The 18,625-nt window shown below is 41.2% G+C and overlaps 1 protein-coding gene across 1 annotated transcript in view; it reads left to right on the top strand.

Moving 5' to 3' along the window:
* The window catches only part of COL8A2 (collagen type VIII alpha 2 chain), a 443,809-nt gene extending 437,826 nt beyond the window's left edge, over nucleotides 1-5,983 (top strand). The window contains exon 4 of the mRNA XM_086956494.1: nucleotides 850-5,983. Within this exon, the coding sequence (XP_086812620.1) occupies nucleotides 850-2,771 (1,922 nt within the window). The 3' untranslated portion in view covers nucleotides 2,772-5,983. The remainder of the gene's footprint in view (nucleotides 1-849) is intronic.
* The last annotated feature ends 12,642 nt before the right edge of the window (nucleotides 5,984-18,625 follow it).

The following is an 18,625-nucleotide window of genomic DNA, read 5'->3' as shown; positions in this document are numbered from 1 at the left end:
CCATAATATTGCATGTTGTTGTAGATATGCATGCTGTTTCGCACAACATTGCAAGTGATTGCATTTATTCGGGCTAATTGCAAGTTATGAATGTGGTTGTAGTTACTCAAGCTATTTCAGACATGTCACCTGTTGTTGTAGTGACTCAATGTTTCACAAAGCATTGCAAGTGGTTGTAGTTACTTATACTATTTCACATAGTGGTGTATGTGGTTGTAGATGCTCATACTGTTTCATACAATGTTGCGCGTGTTTTTAGTTACTCATGCTACATCATGCAGCTTTGCATGTGGTTGCTTCTTCTACACTCAGCCCTTTTGTGCACGCAGTTAGAAACAGCGACTGTCCAGATCCCCAATGTGAGGTGTTAAGAGGGATATTCCTGCAAGGTTAGCTTCTGGTGGATCATAGATTTTTAGTTCCCAATATAGGTTAAGTATTGCACTAAAACAAATCTTAGTTTGAAGAAATGTGCTTCTAGAAGAAGAGAGCCTACATCAATGGTATGGACCACCAAATTACGATGGTGGTTGCCAGAGGTCAAGGATCATGGGTTGCCATAGTAGGAACATGTCTGGTATTTGCTAGCAGCACTTACACGTCCACCAGATGTGATTTACTTCTCCCACCCGTCTGACACACATTAGGGGGACTTGGGGAGTCTGTTTCCTTCTCTGGTAAAGAGACTTCAAGAGCATAAAATGCATTTTGAATCTGATTAACTTACATGAATTTGTGACAACTCTTGGTTTGCTTTTCCTCTGATTGATCACTTTATTTGTATTCATAATTTATGAAGTGGGATTATCTAACATAATATATTATGGTTTATGTCTCTTTCTCTGCCAGATATGCCACCAATTCTTCCATTGGACCTCAAAGGAGAACCCGGTCCTGCAGGGAAGCCTGGACCAAGAGGACCACCCGGGCCACCCGGATTTCCAGGGAAACCAGGAATTGGAAAGCCGGGACTTCATGGACAACCAGGCCCAATTGGACCACCAGGTTTCCCTGGTATGGGAAAACCAGGAATGCCTGGAATTCCAGGAAAACCTGGGAGCAAAGGATTTCCTGGAGCCAAAGGTGAACCTGGAATAAGAGGAGAGTATGGAGCAACCGGACTACCTGGTCCTCCTGGCATTCCAGGGCCAGCAGGTCTCTCAGTAAATGGTAAACCAGGTGCACAAGGTACTTCTGGACCTCCAGGCTTTAGGGGAGAACCAGGATCAAAAGGGGAACCTGGACCTCGAGGAGATAAGGGCTTAAAAGGTGAAAATGGGTTTGGGAAGCCAGGGCTTCCCGGCCCTAAGGGGGCTGGAGGCCTACCTGGCCCTCAAGGGCCTCCTGGCCCAAATGGAATTGGAAAACCAGGACTTGATGGATTGCCTGGTGTTCCTGGTGCAAAAGGAGACCTTGGTGACATTGGCGAGCCTGGGTTTCGTGGGGCGCCTGGTCTTCAAGGGCCCCCTGGTCCACCAGGTCTAGATGGCTTGGGAAAACCAGGTTCCAATGGGTTGCCTGGTATGCCAGGACCAATCGGTCCGAAAGGGGAACCTGGACTCCGTGGCATACCTGGTGTACCCGGAGCAGCGGGCTATGGGAAACCTGGTTTTCCTGGAATGAAAGGCGATCGTGGACCCAGCGGAATTCCAGGAACAGTAGGAGATGTAGGTGAGCCAGGTTTAGATGGGGAGCCAGGTGAACCAGGACCACAAGGGATTATTGGGCCCCCTGGGCTTCCTGGCTCGATAGGGATGCCAGGTAAACATGGAATGCCAGGTCTAAAAGGTGACGTGGGACCTGCTGGCTCTCCTGGACTTCGAGGACTTCCTGGAGATCAAGGGCCTAACGGTTTCTCCGGTAAGCCAGGTGTACCTGGTGAAAGGGGCTTGCCAGGTTTTCCGGGAACAGGCGGACCAATTGGTCCTAAAGGAGAGCCTGGACTAATAGGACTTCCAGGGGCACCAGGGTCAAGTGGGTCTTTTGGTCAAAAAGGAGAATCTGGTTATCCGGGACAGCCAGGCATAAGAGGTCCCGCAGGAATTCCAGGTCTACAAGGATCATCAGGCCCCATCGGACCTCAAGGATTACCAGGGTTCAAAGGGGAGCCAGGTATCCCTGGAATTCCTGGTAATGGGAAGTTAGGCGAACCTGGGCTCCCAGGCCCTACTGGGCCACCTGGAGTTCCCGGTCAACCAGGGTTAAATGGACTTCAGGGGCCTCCAGGCATGCCAGGCCCTCCTGGACCGCCTGGCATCTTTGATGAATCTAGCATTGCTGGCCTTCACCTTCCAGATGGAGGTGTTGAAGGCGCAGTCTTGGGAAATGGAAAGCCTGGAAAGCCCCAGTACGGCACAGGGGAACTCTCTGCCAGTATCGCACCAGCATTCACCGCGATCCTCAGCTCTCCCTTCCCAGCATCCGGGATGCCAGTCAAGTTTGATAGAACTTTGTACAATGGACACAATGGCTACAACCCATCAACTGGAATATTCACATGCCCAATCCCTGGTGTCTACTACTTTGCATACCACGTCCATGTCAAAGGAACCAATGTCTGGGTGGCGCTTTACAAGAACAACGTGCCTGCAACATACACCTATGATGAGTACAAGAAAGGATTTCTTGACCAAGCTTCTGGGAGTGCAGTGCTTGAACTTAAAGAAAATGACCAGGTGTGGGTGCAAATGCCATCGGATCAGGCCAATGGCCTTTACTCTACAGAATACATTCACTCTACCTTCTCTGGGTTTCTGATTTGTCCTACATAACAGCTAATGGGGAGATTCCTACCCTTCAGACATTAACTCTGTTTTTCAAGAAGATAAAAATACATCACTGGGAGAAACAAACAGTGACATTGCTGGGGTGACTTGCTTTATTCTTGTCGTAAATGAATGAAGACAAAACAGTTTTGATATGAGACTGTCCTAAAACACCCTTGTCAGCAAAAAGTGTGCTTGACATAAAGAATTGCACGTTGAAATGCAAAACATGGTGGCTTTCAATATTATGAACTTTACGTGCTTATAAACCTTCTTGAAGGGGTCACGATAAGCACAGGATCCCTTCTCCTGGTGTAAAACCTCATGTAATCCTTTAAATGAAGTAATGGCCTCAGGTATGGCAATTGTCTGGTTCACTAACACGGCCATGTTGTGTTTTGAGGGCAGAATGAAGGCACAGTAAGAAAAGTCAATCAGTGAACAGTGGATTCCACCTGTGATGACATCATCCCCATAGGAATACACAAAATGGCTGATCCCTGATTAATTGGTGTGGGGCCGATGGTCAGTCCATAAAATGGCTTCATCCTGATGCATATGTGTAAGGGTGATAGTGACATCACTTTCTCGCTAGTACATATAAAGATCCTGGATGAATGTGGGTAGGTCTAAAATAACACTTCCTATTTTCGGTAAACAAAATGGCTGCCCTCTAGGATACCTGGGCATGATCGACAATACATTATTTTCTAAAATGCATCGACAAAATGGCTGATCATAGTTGCACCTGGTATAGCATATTAAGAGATAGAAATAGTTTGTGACTGCCAAGGCGGTGCTTTACTACATACAATACAATATTTAAGAGTTTAATGAAAAATTCCAGCAACAGGCAGCAGCAGTCTAATGGCCACCCACAATCATGGAACAGGGAATCTAAGTATGAGCTTTTATATTTATATTTTTTTATCACACTTTGATAATTTTTGCAACGTACTGTAGTGTAAACTGACCAAATTGCTGTTAAACAAATGGTGCTAGACTGCCAATTTTGACTGGGAAAATGACCCTCCATCGTAATAAATATGGGAGGTAAGATTTTTGCCTCCAGACTTTCGAAATGGAGGAAATATCAATTTCAGTCAGAGGGTGTGGTAGGTTCCAAGCTCCCCACATAGTCACTCAAGGGCCTCAAGAAATGGCACATGCCTACATTTTGGAGTTATATTCAGCACAAGTTACAAACTCAGGCACTCGTATGACGTGTTGCGGACTCTAAAGTCCACCTGCTCACATGGAAGATTCTCCTAGCCTACCTTTGCCAGACACACGCCCTCCCACTGAAACGTACTCATGATATTCACAGAGAAAGATCTTCTAAACAGACCAACTAGACCATTGAGAAGTTCTCCTTGATTTTGGCACCTTTGGTATTAATTTGTGGGGAGGTTTTGGCAAGATATTGGGTAGTAGAAACTCCCACCTGGACTGAGAGATATTATGTGACGTAGACATGCACATTCGATGCCCTTTGCAAGGCCTTGAGTTCTGCTTTCCAAGAAGGGGACAAGTGACATTTATAACTGTTACAACCTTAAATCCTCAGCAGAATCAATTTTTGCTACAACCTCTACTCATTGTGTCTCCGTTGCATTGCATGGCTTTAGATATAAGACCAGTCATGTTCAAGTCACACAAGCTTTGAATGGAAACATGGAGCTGGCAGCTCTTCGATCTCCAAGAGGACTGTAGAGGGTGGGGTGTTGGCATTTTATCAAAACTCTGCATTGCTGATCTTGTATGTGACTATACCAATGCTATCAAGACACATTTTGAAAATAAATAAAAGTGTTTAAGAATAAACCCTCGACGTCTAGACAATATGGGTGGTGGGCGCCAAAGACAAATACCAGACTGTTGTGAAAGTTGGAGCAAAGCCTTATTTGAAAAAGCTCCCGGTCTTGTTTATATGTTTGTGGTGTTTCTGTGAGCCAGAGGATGATGACTGCTCCCATGAGATCATTTTGATTGCAAATTGATAATTGGTCTATCAGGCATGAACCTACATGTTTCTGCATTGAATCAATCAAGTAACTTAAGCCGGACTTACAACCAGCCAATTAAAATAGGATGCTGTGGGTCCCTGCTTTAATCCAATGAATCCGATTACTTTTTCTAAATAAAAATGAATGAGCTATACATCTTTTATAATATAGCTGTACATGCATGAATACACTATATTTTGATCTTTTTATCTTAGTTGGGAGTCTGAAAACTCTCCCCCCATTTTGTATTTCCCTTCAGTTGCAAGGCAATATCTTTGAGACATTACTTACAAAAGTATCTGCTTTAGGAAAACTTCCTAGCACTATGAGCCGACTGTGGTACTGAAGGCATGGCTCCTTTTGAGTGTTGCATTGTTTTACTTGGGTACAGGGTGATCATTCGATGACCATAAACTATGAAGAATGCTCACCGTAATGCAGATGGCAATTACTAGGCCTTTTATGTTTCAGCCTGCTCAGTATTCAGGGATGTCATCTTGAAACAATGAGGAATTAGGCTAAGAAGGCTGAGTTTGGAACACACAAAGAGGCAGATTTACAAGCCCCTTGCGCCACTTTTGCGTCAATTTTAAAATAAATAAATAAGGGGCATGTAAACCTTACCCAAAGTTGCAATGTAAAGATTTCCCTTTGTGACAATCCCAGCGTTCGCGTCAACTGTGGACTTGTTCAACTATCCTGACTTAGTAACAATGTTAAATTATTCCTTCTTTTTATTAATACTAGTTTAATTTAATGCACAACATGCCCTAGATGTGTATTTAAGTTGTACCTATGTGTGTGTGCATGACTATGCATGGGTGTATGTTTTTTGGGGTTGATCAAATGTTCCAGATTTGCGGGAGCTGCCTATTTTTATCCATCTCTCCCAGCAAATGTCAATAAATTTACACATGTTCGGTCTTCAGAGAAGGTCGACTGAAACACAGGGAGGCATGTTTGCATATTTCCTAGTACAAGATCAGTCAGCAGTCCTAATCAGAAAGCAATTTAATTAACACAAATGAGAGTGTGTGCAAAAATTTCTTCTAATTACTCTTAGTGCTTTATTGTCTGTGTTCTCAATGTTGGTGAACAATGTCAGTCATTCTATGGCCCTCGGTCGATTATAAAATTATAGTCACTGCTTTTTGGTTTACAAAATCTGGTTACCCTAGCGTGTGTTTGCGTGTAATAAACTTATGACTTGTATGCTCTCTCTATATTTAATATTTTTTGCGGGATCCATCAGAAATAGCGATGACTCTTCTAACTTATGAGCCCTCCATTTCATAGTGGTGCTACTGTCTACTTACAACTTCATTTGCACAAGCATGGTGCTATTACATACCTCCTTCGCAAGGTGAAATTTCTCAAAAAGAGGGAATTGGTTACTGTAGGAACCTGTTAACTGTGATCATTAAATGAATATTAAAATATTATAGGAACTAAAGGAAAACCTCGCATTCCTTTAGGACACGTGCATTAAATTTGAGGTCTCTCTGCTATTCCGCTGTACCTCCTTGCTTTTGTCTTGGCATGGCCATTAAAATGTAATGAACTTGAGAATCACCCTGACAAATCTAGACTAGAGACACATGACTTGTTTTTTTGAGGTTGACTCACATTTATTACGTCGCTAACATGCTAAACTTTCAGCTCCGAAGAGGAACCATTAGCATATGATATTGGCTTGACAACAGGGAACCAAAGAAGTCAAACCCTCTGGAAAGAAAATAACCATTTCCAGTAGAGGAGAGAGTAGGGTGTCTACTTGAATCCAATCAAAAATAGCTCTAGCCTTGGCAACTCCATGTATTGGTCAGTACTTCTTAGGGAAAGTCAAAGCACAGAAAATGGCTGTATGCACGGGTCACACACACACTTACACACCATCAACACATACTTACAAACCAGACATTATAGTTAACTGTGAAAAGTGTGAAAGGTTACTTCCAAGGTAAGACCATAAGTATGGAAGCCACAGGGTCTGAAAATTAACTCCGGCTAAATATACCTTATGGTTAAATTGCATGTAGTGGAAACTGGCAATGAGTTCTAAACCTGGCTTCCCTACTTGACCACGTTGTATGATCAGATGCAAATCTTTGTCTTATGTGCCCTACCAGAAAAAAATAGCTAATGTTTACAATTAGGCTTAAGAGCTGGTGAAAAACTGGACATCACCACCCACTAAGGAGGAGTGCGAGCAATTTGGAAGGGATTCTAAGTCGATCAGTGAAAGGAAAGATTGAGAAAAGAAGGGTGGAAAAATGTTAGCTAGATCTAGAGAGCCTTCTGAAGAAGACCCGCATAGAGGAAGATGTTTTGGAGCATGCCTATGGTGAAGGAGTAAGTGACAATGCTGTTTTTTCGAGCAACACTAGGATCAGTATGGCAGTAAGCAGTATTGCCTTAACTAGGTCTACATTGTAAATGTTCGCGGTATCCAAAGAGCACGGGAAGTGTGTGTAATCTAGGCTACAAATTCAGTCTGGAGACTTCAGTATGCAATGGAGTAAACCTGTATTTAATTTAATTTTAATCAGCATTTTCTATACTTCAGGGTTCAATTCGTAGCCAGCTTTCAAGCTCACCCTGGGCTGCTGCTGCTGATAATGCTCACCCATAAGAATCTGTAAGGATATGTTTACACTAGCCTCAAGTCCCTGCAGCAGTGTTCTTGTCCAGGCAATAAAGAAAGGCATATTTTTTATAATATTGATACTAATGATTGATATTTTCTCAGCACCTTAAAGGGTTCGGGATTTTGTTGTTTAAAGATAATAAAACATGCTGATTTGATTGCATTCTCCTGGAGAAACTTTCATTCGACTGAACCTTCTTGCCAGCCACTCTCTATTGTTATGTGGTTAAAAAAGTTACCATCTAAGTCTTGACATTACTACATGATGCATAGAAAGAAATCTTTTTATTCAGGCTGAGCAATCAATCAGGATTTATAAAGTGTTGCTAATCCCCCGATAGGATATCCAGGCACTTGCCAGTCCCGGACGGCTCATTCTAACAACCAGGTCTTGAAAGCCCTTCAGAATTCGGGAAGTGTGGTGGGTGCCTGGAGCTGCTTGGGGAGGTCATTCCAGGTCTTTGCAGTGATGTAGGAGAAGGTGCATTCTCCACTTTTGCTTCAGTGGATGCGTGTAATGTGGATCAGTCATAGGGAGGCAGAGCATAGTCTACCCAACGGTTGTTGGAAGTTCAGATGGTGGTTGATGTAGGCGGGTCGTTGGTTGTGTAGAGCCTTGCGTACATGGGCAGTCAACCACCCAAAGCTGAAAAAGCAAGAGTTCTTCAGTACACTCATCAAAGCTCATATTACTCTACAAAGATCTCCCAAGATCAGTGCTTAATTTGAGCCAGTGGTACAGGTGGAGCCTACCCCATGTTTCGGGACCGGCGCATATTTTACTTCATCAGACTTTGACATAGAGCAAAAGACAGAAAACCACAGAGCAGAATGAAGGAGGAAGAAAACAAAGTAAAAAACGTGACAAAGGGTTGAAGCAGAAATCTGCAAGAGTGAACTAAGGCAGTCGGGAGTGTGTGATGGTAGATTAAAGAAGCATGAAGTGGAATCAACTCTATGCAGCCTTGGTATTCAGCCACGGATTTCTGAGCAAAACTTTGGAGCCGAAACTTATTGTTTTGCAAATTAAGCACTGCCCAAGATACAACATGCAATTTAACCTACAAAACCCACTTATAAACAAACTATTAAAAACGATCTCTACCAATCTACGCAAATATTATTACTTTTATAATGTGCACCACAAAAAACACATTGATTCTTATCTCAACTATGGCAACCTCACCTGTGACTCTACTGATTCAGATCAGATTAAAATTATTGTATTTGCTTTTCCTTGGCAGCACAAAGTTGGCACATACAATAAATACCTTAAATAAAATGTGCTAGCCTGAATTGATGGTTTTTTAAAATCACTAATATGATATTACATTTACAATGCTTAAAATCGAGCACTTTATTCTCAATGTGAGCAGATTAAGGCTAGTTATTATGGTGAAACTGGCTAAACACCCCTCAGTACCATACTCTTTAAAACTCAGGGAAATACAAATTATGTGAAAGCTGCAACCTCATAATGTCAATAAGATCCCCATTGCGGTGTACAATTTATCCAAGTGTACGGACAGCAAGTGACAAAACATCAAGAATAAGGGGTAAAAATGAAAGCAGAATGAATGAAAATAAAAGAAAGAAAATGAAAAGTAGACTCGAAACAAGAGAAAACAAGCATTAGAAATGCAATAGGTCTCGCATTTATTTTGTTGAGTTAGAGCTATTGGCATAGCTCAACAGCTACCGGACCAAAAATTGCCACTTTGCAGGTGCCGAACAGAGCACTGCTCAGTAAAACGGCCTGAAAGCGTAAAAAGATGTTGAGAGCCTAAAAAATAAAAAGGCAGATCAGGATGACCAGGAAGAACCGGGGACATATTGGGATGGCCAACGCAAGCAAACAATGATTGAAATCGCCTGAGCGTGACCCAAGCACGCAAAGGCGGGAGAATCAAACCCAATGCACCAATAAAAACCCTGTATTTGTAAATGGCCAACAACAAACAAATGTCAATTCATGGGCATGCCAAAAGCCGATAGAGGAGATGACAACAGGTCTTGCAGACAGCGCATGCGCGCTGCCTAGGCTCTTCCTAGAAAGAGAAAGAAAGACAGAAAGAATCAGTAAAGGAAAATCATGAACGAGAAAGAGAGGAAGAAAGATTGTAAAAAGAAAAAGAAAAAAAAAATGAAGACTGGACCACCTTTCCTACAAGAGAGTATCCCAGAGCAGTGACTTATCACCGGGTGTTCTGATAAAGCAAAGCTGCAATCAATGCAGACAAATATTTACAAATTGGCTTTTCAGTCACGTAGGCAATTTAAAGATTGCCTTATCACTGTAATCACCTGGCACACCTCTCCTTACCATACTCTCCTTGCTGCCAACAGCCCTCATAGTACACAAAGGAAATCCCCCTGAAGGTTAATGTGAGGATCCCATCATGAGGGCATTGAAAGCTACTTCTTTTGGACATCTAGAGTCCATCTTCTATCCAAACATCCCAGTGAACCAATGTTACCATCAATGTTAGTGTTGAGAGGTGAGACTTTTGATTTAACCATTTCTTCCTCAAGAAGACTGAATCCCAAAGCAGCTTTCAGCTTTTATTGTGAAGGGGTGACGGGGTACAGGCAGTTCAGCACACACAAGCAAAGCAGCAATACAACTTGGAACTCAAAACAAACATACCCTTAAGTGCTGGTCAAAAACAGAACATAAAATGCTCGAACTAAACATAGCTACAATTCTAGATAATCAGGTACCACAAATTGTATAAAAGTATGACAGCCATGTAGAACCTGAAAGGCTGCTCCTAATTCTGAGAAAACCCAAAGTATAAACACAGGTAAAAGAAGTCATTATAAGCGGATAAGAAAACGCACATTTTTTCTTCAAATCATTTTGTTGCATAGATAGGAGCAATGCAGTGCTAGCCTGCTGTTTAACCTGAACACCAAACTTCCAATCCTGGCTTCCATATTTCACCAAACTTGGTGATTTTGTGCACAATACTGTACGTCTGTCCCTATGTCTTACGATGGGTGGATGGATGGGTCGATCTTTGGGCATGGATGGGTGGATGATCTATCTGTGGGCATGGATGGGTTGGTGGATGGATCTATCGTTGGGCATGGATGGGTGGGTGGATGATCTATCTCTGGGCATGGGTGGATGGATTAGATTCTGGGAATCTGCATCATATGGTTTATTATTACGTCAGAAATAACGGTTGATTATAGTATTGTAGGTCAATACAACATGTTTTAATGAAAACATAGATAGCTACTGTAATTCCTATTTACAGCATTTCATTCAAACCGAATATCAACGCACACTCCAGAAGCACTTACAAATTAATCGCTAAATACCATTGGAGCTAGTCTTAGCCCTTTACTGCATATGAACCAGTATGAAAGACAGGTGCTGGTACGTGTCACCAAAGGTAGCACGCTACCAACCATATGATAGCCACCCCAAAAGCACACAAACGTCAATGTCACACGACAAAGGGTGATCCTCCAGGGAATTTCTGCACAGTCCACCCCTTTCTGATTGAGGAACTCTTATTATTGCAATGAAGTTTCGCCGCATCGTGAATACACGGTTTGAACCACATGCCTGTTATTCACTGTGATCACATACCTTGATAATGAATGCCAAGCACATTTCACTGTAACGAAAATCTTCCACCTCATCCTCCTGAGTCACGGCTGGTTCTAACTTCTCTCTAGCCTGAAAACGTCTTGCCGGTTTCCCTTTAGGTGATTTTGTGCTGACTGGTCAGGGGACGGGTTCAATGTAAAATTGTAGAAGTCAATAAACCACAGAGACTCTGTGTCGTCTGCAGCTATAGTGTATTCATGTTATCTCGTAACGGCACCAAAAAGCAACTGCCATCAAACATCACATTTCACCCCGAATGTAGACTAAACTAGCAAGAGCATTCTATAGCATCATTTTACATGACAGGCATTTAACATCACATCACCACGGCTTGCATATGTCAGTGGGAGCTTTGATGGACAGGCACAACACCATCTTCTTATTGACTGCATAGGGGAGTAGTAGGTAAACACCTCTGTCCCTCGAGCCAACCAGAACATGTTGACATGTCTCTCCAGCCTCTACATTCTGCCCATTTCCTGCTTGCTCTTTACATACCAAACACGGTCTATAGAATTACCATTTCACTATCAGCACTTTTGCTTCCTTGGGTCTGCATCAGCCCTCTGTTTATCAATGTATTGTTTTGGATTCTCTTTTCCAGGAGAGTCTCCACCATATACTGATCTCTTACTGAAACAGCAGTTCTTTGTTGTTCTACTCTTGATTTAGCTCGCTCAGCCTGCCCCATTCTCAGACCAAATGCAGTATGGGAAGTGATCCAGTTCTATTGAAATACAAGGCAGAACAGAATTTGGAGAAAGGAAGCCAGTAATTATCCATTTGAAAACGCTGCTGCCCAGTTCTTTTAAGTTGTAAGCCTCCCAATCTCAACAATAAAACTAGAGTATGGATGATCACCTGGGTGATGTGTGCACACTCCATAGTGAAATGAACAGAGACTCTCACACATACCTGATGTAATCCAGGAGACAGAAGTAATTGTAGATAGGAGGTTTAATGAGGAGGAACAGCTTGTACATCCACAATCTTCATAAGACAGACTTACACTGCCCAACTCCCACATATGGATTGTAGAATCATCAAAGAACCATAACAATTCTAAAGAAGCAGGAAGAAGGAATACTACACATCTTCCCCCTTTTGAAAAGAAAAGAAAAAAAAGTTAATGAATGTAATCAAGCAATTTGATAGAACACTTAACACGAACACTTCTCCTTAAAGCATCATTGACAGGTTGTTCAATAACATGTCGAGTAAGTTCATAATCAGAATTTACATTAGAAGTATCATTTAGAGAACTACAATCGTCAAAGGGTAAATTAACATCTCCAATTTGTGAATCAACATTCTCAGTTTGTGGCTCACACCCAAAAGTATCTAACAAGGCTGAAAAAGTTACATCATCTTCAGCACTAGAGGTTGAAAGAGAAGTTGCTTTTGAATTCATAGCTTTACACAGAGAAATCCTTCTAAAATTCCAGACCTTACCACCCTCAACTCTTACAGCCTTGGTAAAAACCTCAGTAACCTTACACAGGTCAGACTATTTATTCCACTTATTGCCAAACGTTCTACCAAATTTTACTCGCACAAAATCACCCACTTTAATTTTTGTACTGTGATTGACTGAACCAAAACAATTTCTCTTCATCCTTTCCTGATATTCTAACACCTTATCCTTGACTTTAAAAAGATCAAATGAATGCTCACAAGGAATTTTATTTTTCATCCACCACGGCAACAGTTTAGAGCCCAGTTTCCTGCCTCTTAACATCTCAAAAGGAGACAAACCCGTAACGGAATTAGGGGAAACACGATAAGACAGTAGAGAGGCACGCAGTGCTTCTCTCCAATTCAAATTGCTTTTAGCAGCAAGTTGAATGGACTGTTTAATTAGTCTATTAAAGCGTTCTGTTTGACCATTGGCCTGTGGATTATAATTTGACACTTTTTTTGTGTACAATACCACATCTTTCAAGAAATGAAGTGAATTCTCTACTAATAAACTGTGGACCATTATCTGAAACAATTTCAGCAGGAATGCCCTCTCTACAAAATACTTCATCCAAAAATTCCACAACTTGAGTCGAACCTATTTTATCCACCACTTTTAGCTCAGGCCATTTGGAGAAGTAGTCAATCAAAACCAAAATAAAAAACATCTTTGTTAGGTGACAAATCAAGAGGACCAATAATATCCACTCCCAATTTTTTCCAAGGAGAAGTAACAAATTTGATAGGAGAAACACCAACAGCTAATGGTTTGACAGATTTGTCACTCAAAGAACAAGGCGAACAAGAACTGACCCATTTATCAACCATACTATCAATACCTGGCCACCAGTAGAATTCACGAATACGCCTTTTTGTACTAGACATACCCATGTGACCTTCATGAGCCATTGAGATAATTTTCTTACTTAAATCAAAAGGAGGAACTATTTTATCACCTCTAGTTACAAAACCTTGGTCAAACATGATTTCATCCTTTATCTTATAAAAAGATAAAACATCACCAGACAATTTGCGTTCCTCAGGCCAACCATGTTGTAAATAAGTCACTACACTTGACAAACCAGAGTCTTTGTACATGGCATCTCTCCATTCAGTTTCTGAAATAGTACCAGACACTTTGTTGTTACCATCGCCATTAACATCCCCAATAGAAAACACAACATCAAAATCACTATGAACACTAGAAATCTGCGAATCCAAAGGTAATCTAGACATGCAATCGGCATGTACATTCAAGCGACCAGGAACATATTCTACAACACATTGGAATTCTTGCAGCTTCGCAGCCAACCGTGCTAAACGCGCCGTCAACGTCCTACCACGACCAGCAGCTAGCATGTTGATTAGAGGCTTATGGTCGGTACGTAAACGGAATTTAGTTCCCCAAAGAAACTGTCTGAAATGTTCAACAGCCCAAGTGCAAGCCAATAACTCTTTCTCAATAGTGGAATAATTGCACTCAGGACCCAGGAGAGTCCTCGAGGCATAAGAAACAACATACTCTTCACCTTTATTTCTTTGCATTAACACAGAACCTAAACCCACATTGCTCGCATCCACACATACAATACATTCTTTACCCATCTCAAAAGGTCTTAAAAATGGAGTGTTAAGAATCTCCTTTTTTAGTATATCAAAAGCAAATTGTTGTTCAACATTCCATAAAAAACTTGGCATCTTTTTTTAACAGTAATCTTAACGAATGTACTTTTGATGAATAATCTTGTACAAATTTACTGTAAAATTCGGTGAGGCCTAAGAAAGGCACAAGTTGTTCTCTACTAGAAGGTGCAGGAGCCTTAAGTATACTTTGGATATGATTAACTTTTGGCTTAATACCTTGGGAAGAAATTTCATGACCAAGATATTCCACTTTACTCTGTCTAAACTTGCACTTTGAAAATTTCAAAGTTAAACCTTTGTCTTGAACACGTTTTAATACAGAGTCTAAATTTCTGTCATGATCTTCCCAAAAATTAAAATATCGTCTTGAAAAGCTATGGCCCCTTCACAACCCTCAAGAACTTCTTTCATGAGTCTTTGAAAGACTGATGCTGCACTGGCTAAGCCAAAAGGCTTGCGACAATACTGAAACATACCCTCTGGAGTTATACAAGTAGTCAAAAACTTAGACTCCTCATGCAAAAGTACCTGATGGTAAGCACTTGCCAAGTCTACAGTAGAAAATACACAAGCACCAGAAAGAGTAGATATCAACTCATGTATATTAGGTAAAGGGTGCCTATCAACCCAAATCTCTTGGTTTAAACTCCGAAGGTCCACACATAGGCGGAGTTCGCTATTGCTTTTAATGGATAAAACCACTGGTGAAACCCAAGGAGAGGATTCAACAGGTTCCACTATCTTCCTGGCTACAAGATCAGATAGAATCACTTTTAGTTTATCACGATACGCCAGTGGCACATTCCTAACTCTGTGTCGAACAGGGATAGCTCCTTCCTTGAGAATAATGCGATGTTTAACATTTTCAAATTTGCCTAACTTGTCGGTGAATATAGCAGGAAACTTTTCTTTTATAAGATTGGTAAACACATCAGACTCATGCGATATAACATACACAGTTTGTGATGCATTGGGGTCAAGTTTGATACCTAATTCATGCTGGTGAGGCCAACTGAGAATCGACGTGCCATTGGTGGCAACATAGACCTTGCCTTTAATACTCCTGCCTTTAAATGTGATGTCAGCCCACATTAAACCAACCAAATCAATTTTATGACCAGTGTAACCACCGGGTTGTACATCTGGTGGTGACAATTTCAATAAACCCCCCAAAATTCTAAAAATATTCATGCCTATAATACTGTACCATGCACAAGAGTCAATAAGCATGGAAACTTCATTGCCATCGATCAAAATTATATCTTTAGGAAAACCTTTGCATTCGGTGTCACCAACACACAGCAGACTATTAATTCCGAGGCCATCAACAAGATCAGATTCTTCCTCTGTTAGTAAATTCACTTTTTGAGAAGACTTGCACATTTTACTAAAATGGTCTGAACGCTTGCATTTAATGCAAATTTTGTTCCAAGCAGGACAACCTCTGTAGCTCCCTACATGGTCGACACCTCCACACCTGTAACAAACAACTTGGTTTCTCCTTTCAAAAGGTTTGACATCTTTTCTAAAAACTCTCTTTTTTATTAGGAACAAACTGCGGTTTGTAAGGAACAAACTGCGTTTTTTTGAAATTGGGAGATTCTTTCACTATTGAAACCTCAGGAATCACTACCTTGTTTTTACTTTCCTGACCTCTGATCTCGCTTACAAATAATTCAGATTGTTCGATGCCTTTTGCAATATTTAACACCGCCTTAAGAGTAGTTTCAGTACCCATCCATAGACGTTCTTGTATTTTCTTACTCTTAGTTCTCATCAAATTTTGATCTCTGAGAACCTGTTCAAAATTAATTGTCTCAAAGGCACAGGAACCAGCTAAGGTTCGCAAAGCAGCTACATAGTTCTCAATTGATTCATTTTCTTTTTGTGCACGCGAATAGAATTTAAAACGTTCCATAACAGTATTTATTTTCCTCCCAAATCTTGCACCTAGTTGTTTAACCACAACATCAAATACATTTATATCACCTGCACCCTCAATAGGTGGTAAATTTTCTAATTCTTTAAGACCAGCACCACCCAAACAATTTTTCAATAACGCTAATTTTCTTTTAGGAGAACATCCGTCTTCCTCTACAACATCAACATAAGCTAAAAATGTAGGAAACCATAAATCCCATTCCATTTTGGGATCACCAGCTATAGCGAGGAAATGTGCAGGAGAAACAATATTGTTAGCCATATTAGAAAGTATGGTGCAATATAAATGCTTAATGAATAGTGCAAAACAAACTGTGTAGAGTACTAAAAGAAGAAGCTTAAAATAGATACATTACATTACAGAGATAAGAGTGAGATAATAAAGACAAAACAAACTAAAATAACAAAGGTAGTCACCGATGTCTATCCTGATGCAGCAATATAGTAATCCACTGTTGTAGTGCTGTGCGCGTTAACACAGAAATGGTGGTAATATAATTAATGAAAAAGAAAGTTCACGAAAGCATTGCCGTGCGCATTGGCTTTGAAAAGCGTTGTTGCCGTGCGCATCGGCGTTGGAAAGCGTTGTCAGGGAGATTCAAAATGGCGTCACGCTATGATGAGGGACGTAGCGTGATGCGTGATGACGTGGTCAAAGTTCTCCTCTTCGCGCACTTGACTCTGGAATCTGATGACAGAGGCCGTAATGGAGATTCTGAGAGTGCGGCTGGAATGGAGATTCTGAGCGTGCTACCAGATTCAAATGTAAATACAGCTCGAGCGAAACAGTACTAGGCAAAGCTAAAGTTAATTAAAAAAGTTAGATAGAACGATTTCAATATAGGGAAAGCTGGAACTTGCTTCAGTATTCAGTAGAAAAACGATGTAGAAAAGTGATGAAAGTTTTACAACAAAAGTCATTAAAATCGTAAAAATGAAGGGGAAAGTTCCAGGAACGAAAACAATTTCAGCCGCTGGTGCAATCAAAGCACATCCATTAAAGAGAAACAGGCGCAGGTGCAATCAATATACACAAAATATAAATAAATACCTTCAAGTATGCGTGAACGCTGTTTCCAACACTTCCTCTTGCTCCAGGTATCCACTTTTTTTAAAGAAAAATAGTTAAAAAGATGATGTTCTCAAAATATATCCCAAAACGTCGCCAAAATTATGATGTAATCCAGGAGACAGAACTAATTGTAGATAGGAGGTTTAATGAGGAGGAACAGCTTGTACATCCACAATCTTCATAAGACAGATTTACACTGCCCAACTCCCACATATAGAATGTAGAATCATGAAAGAACCATAACAATTGTAAAGAAGCAGGAAGGAGGAATACTGCAATACCCCAAGCAGCCTTCACATCAACAAACCTTTGGAGCTGAGCTCACCAGACACGCCAAGTCTTGACAAGTTCATGATAACAATGAAGCCATAACCAAACCTCTCCTGTACCCGGTCAGCACCATGACAGCCGTGCAGACTGCCTCACGAAGACATTGTAGTGCCAACATATTGAACACGTATGTAAGTGCTATACTTGTGACCTGGTGCTGTGTCGTGTTTAGCGTCTCTTTTGGAAGGAAATGGAGACATTTGGTGAGCAGTGTCAATGTACTTGAACATGGATTTTTTGAAGATTATGTTTTCAGCCTCTGTGGCTTAAAGGTTCCTATTGAAATCTACTGCTCTTGTGGAAATTCCACGTTAATTATTTGAAAGGCAATCAACCCTATGTCTTTAAACAAATTCGATTGGGTTTGGCTTACTCCACTCTTTCTAAAAACAGACAATCTACAATTGCAGCTATTGCGTTTCTCCACCAAAGATACCGGACCATATATTTCTTGATTTATTAACCTAGTTATTTTTAATAGGCTGACTGCAAACTGCATGACAGCTGGGCACATTTACAGCCAAATGTAAAAGGTCTATTTTTTTAACATAGCATTTAGTAAGAAGCATAGAGGCAGAATAAGGGAACAAAGAAACAGAGCGAGAACACTTTTTGCCCAGGATCACACCATTTAGTAAAATGAGGAAAGTGGCTTTAGAATTCAATTCTCTTGGTTCAAAATCCAACAAGTTAGCCATTGGTGCACATCTCCTTCACATGTTGCTGGTATACTGGCTGGCAAGAAGCGACAACATTGGTTCTAGTCCAAACCCCTATCCTAAATGCCTGCACCTTGAGCAACAAATTTCTGTTTATCCAGTCCAGGAAGCAACAAAGGGGGAGATTTAAAAAAATTCACACAAATCAGCGCAGCCTCCCACAAGGCTGCACTGCGCTGCGTTGCACCACAGGGAGGGAGCAGGGGAGCGCCATATCTTCAAATATATGGCTCTCTCCTCCCCTTTCCCTTGCGCCAGCACTGATTACAGCAGCTGTGTGCCATGCACACACCTTAGCGCAGTAGTGCTAGGGTTTATGCATTAGCCTGGCATAGGTTTTGTACAGGAAGGGTACCCTTCCTGAACCAAATACGATGTCCAGACACATGCAAAGTTTTCCCCCCTTTGTATGTGTGCTGCA

This window comes from Lissotriton vulgaris, chromosome 2_1, assembly GCF_964263255.1.
Source record: "Lissotriton vulgaris chromosome 2_1, aLisVul1.2, whole genome shotgun sequence".
Lineage (NCBI taxonomy): Eukaryota > Metazoa > Chordata > Amphibia > Caudata > Salamandridae > Lissotriton > Lissotriton vulgaris.
The sequence above is the reverse complement of the archived record's forward strand: the minus strand, read 5'-3'. Positions and strand labels throughout refer to the sequence as shown.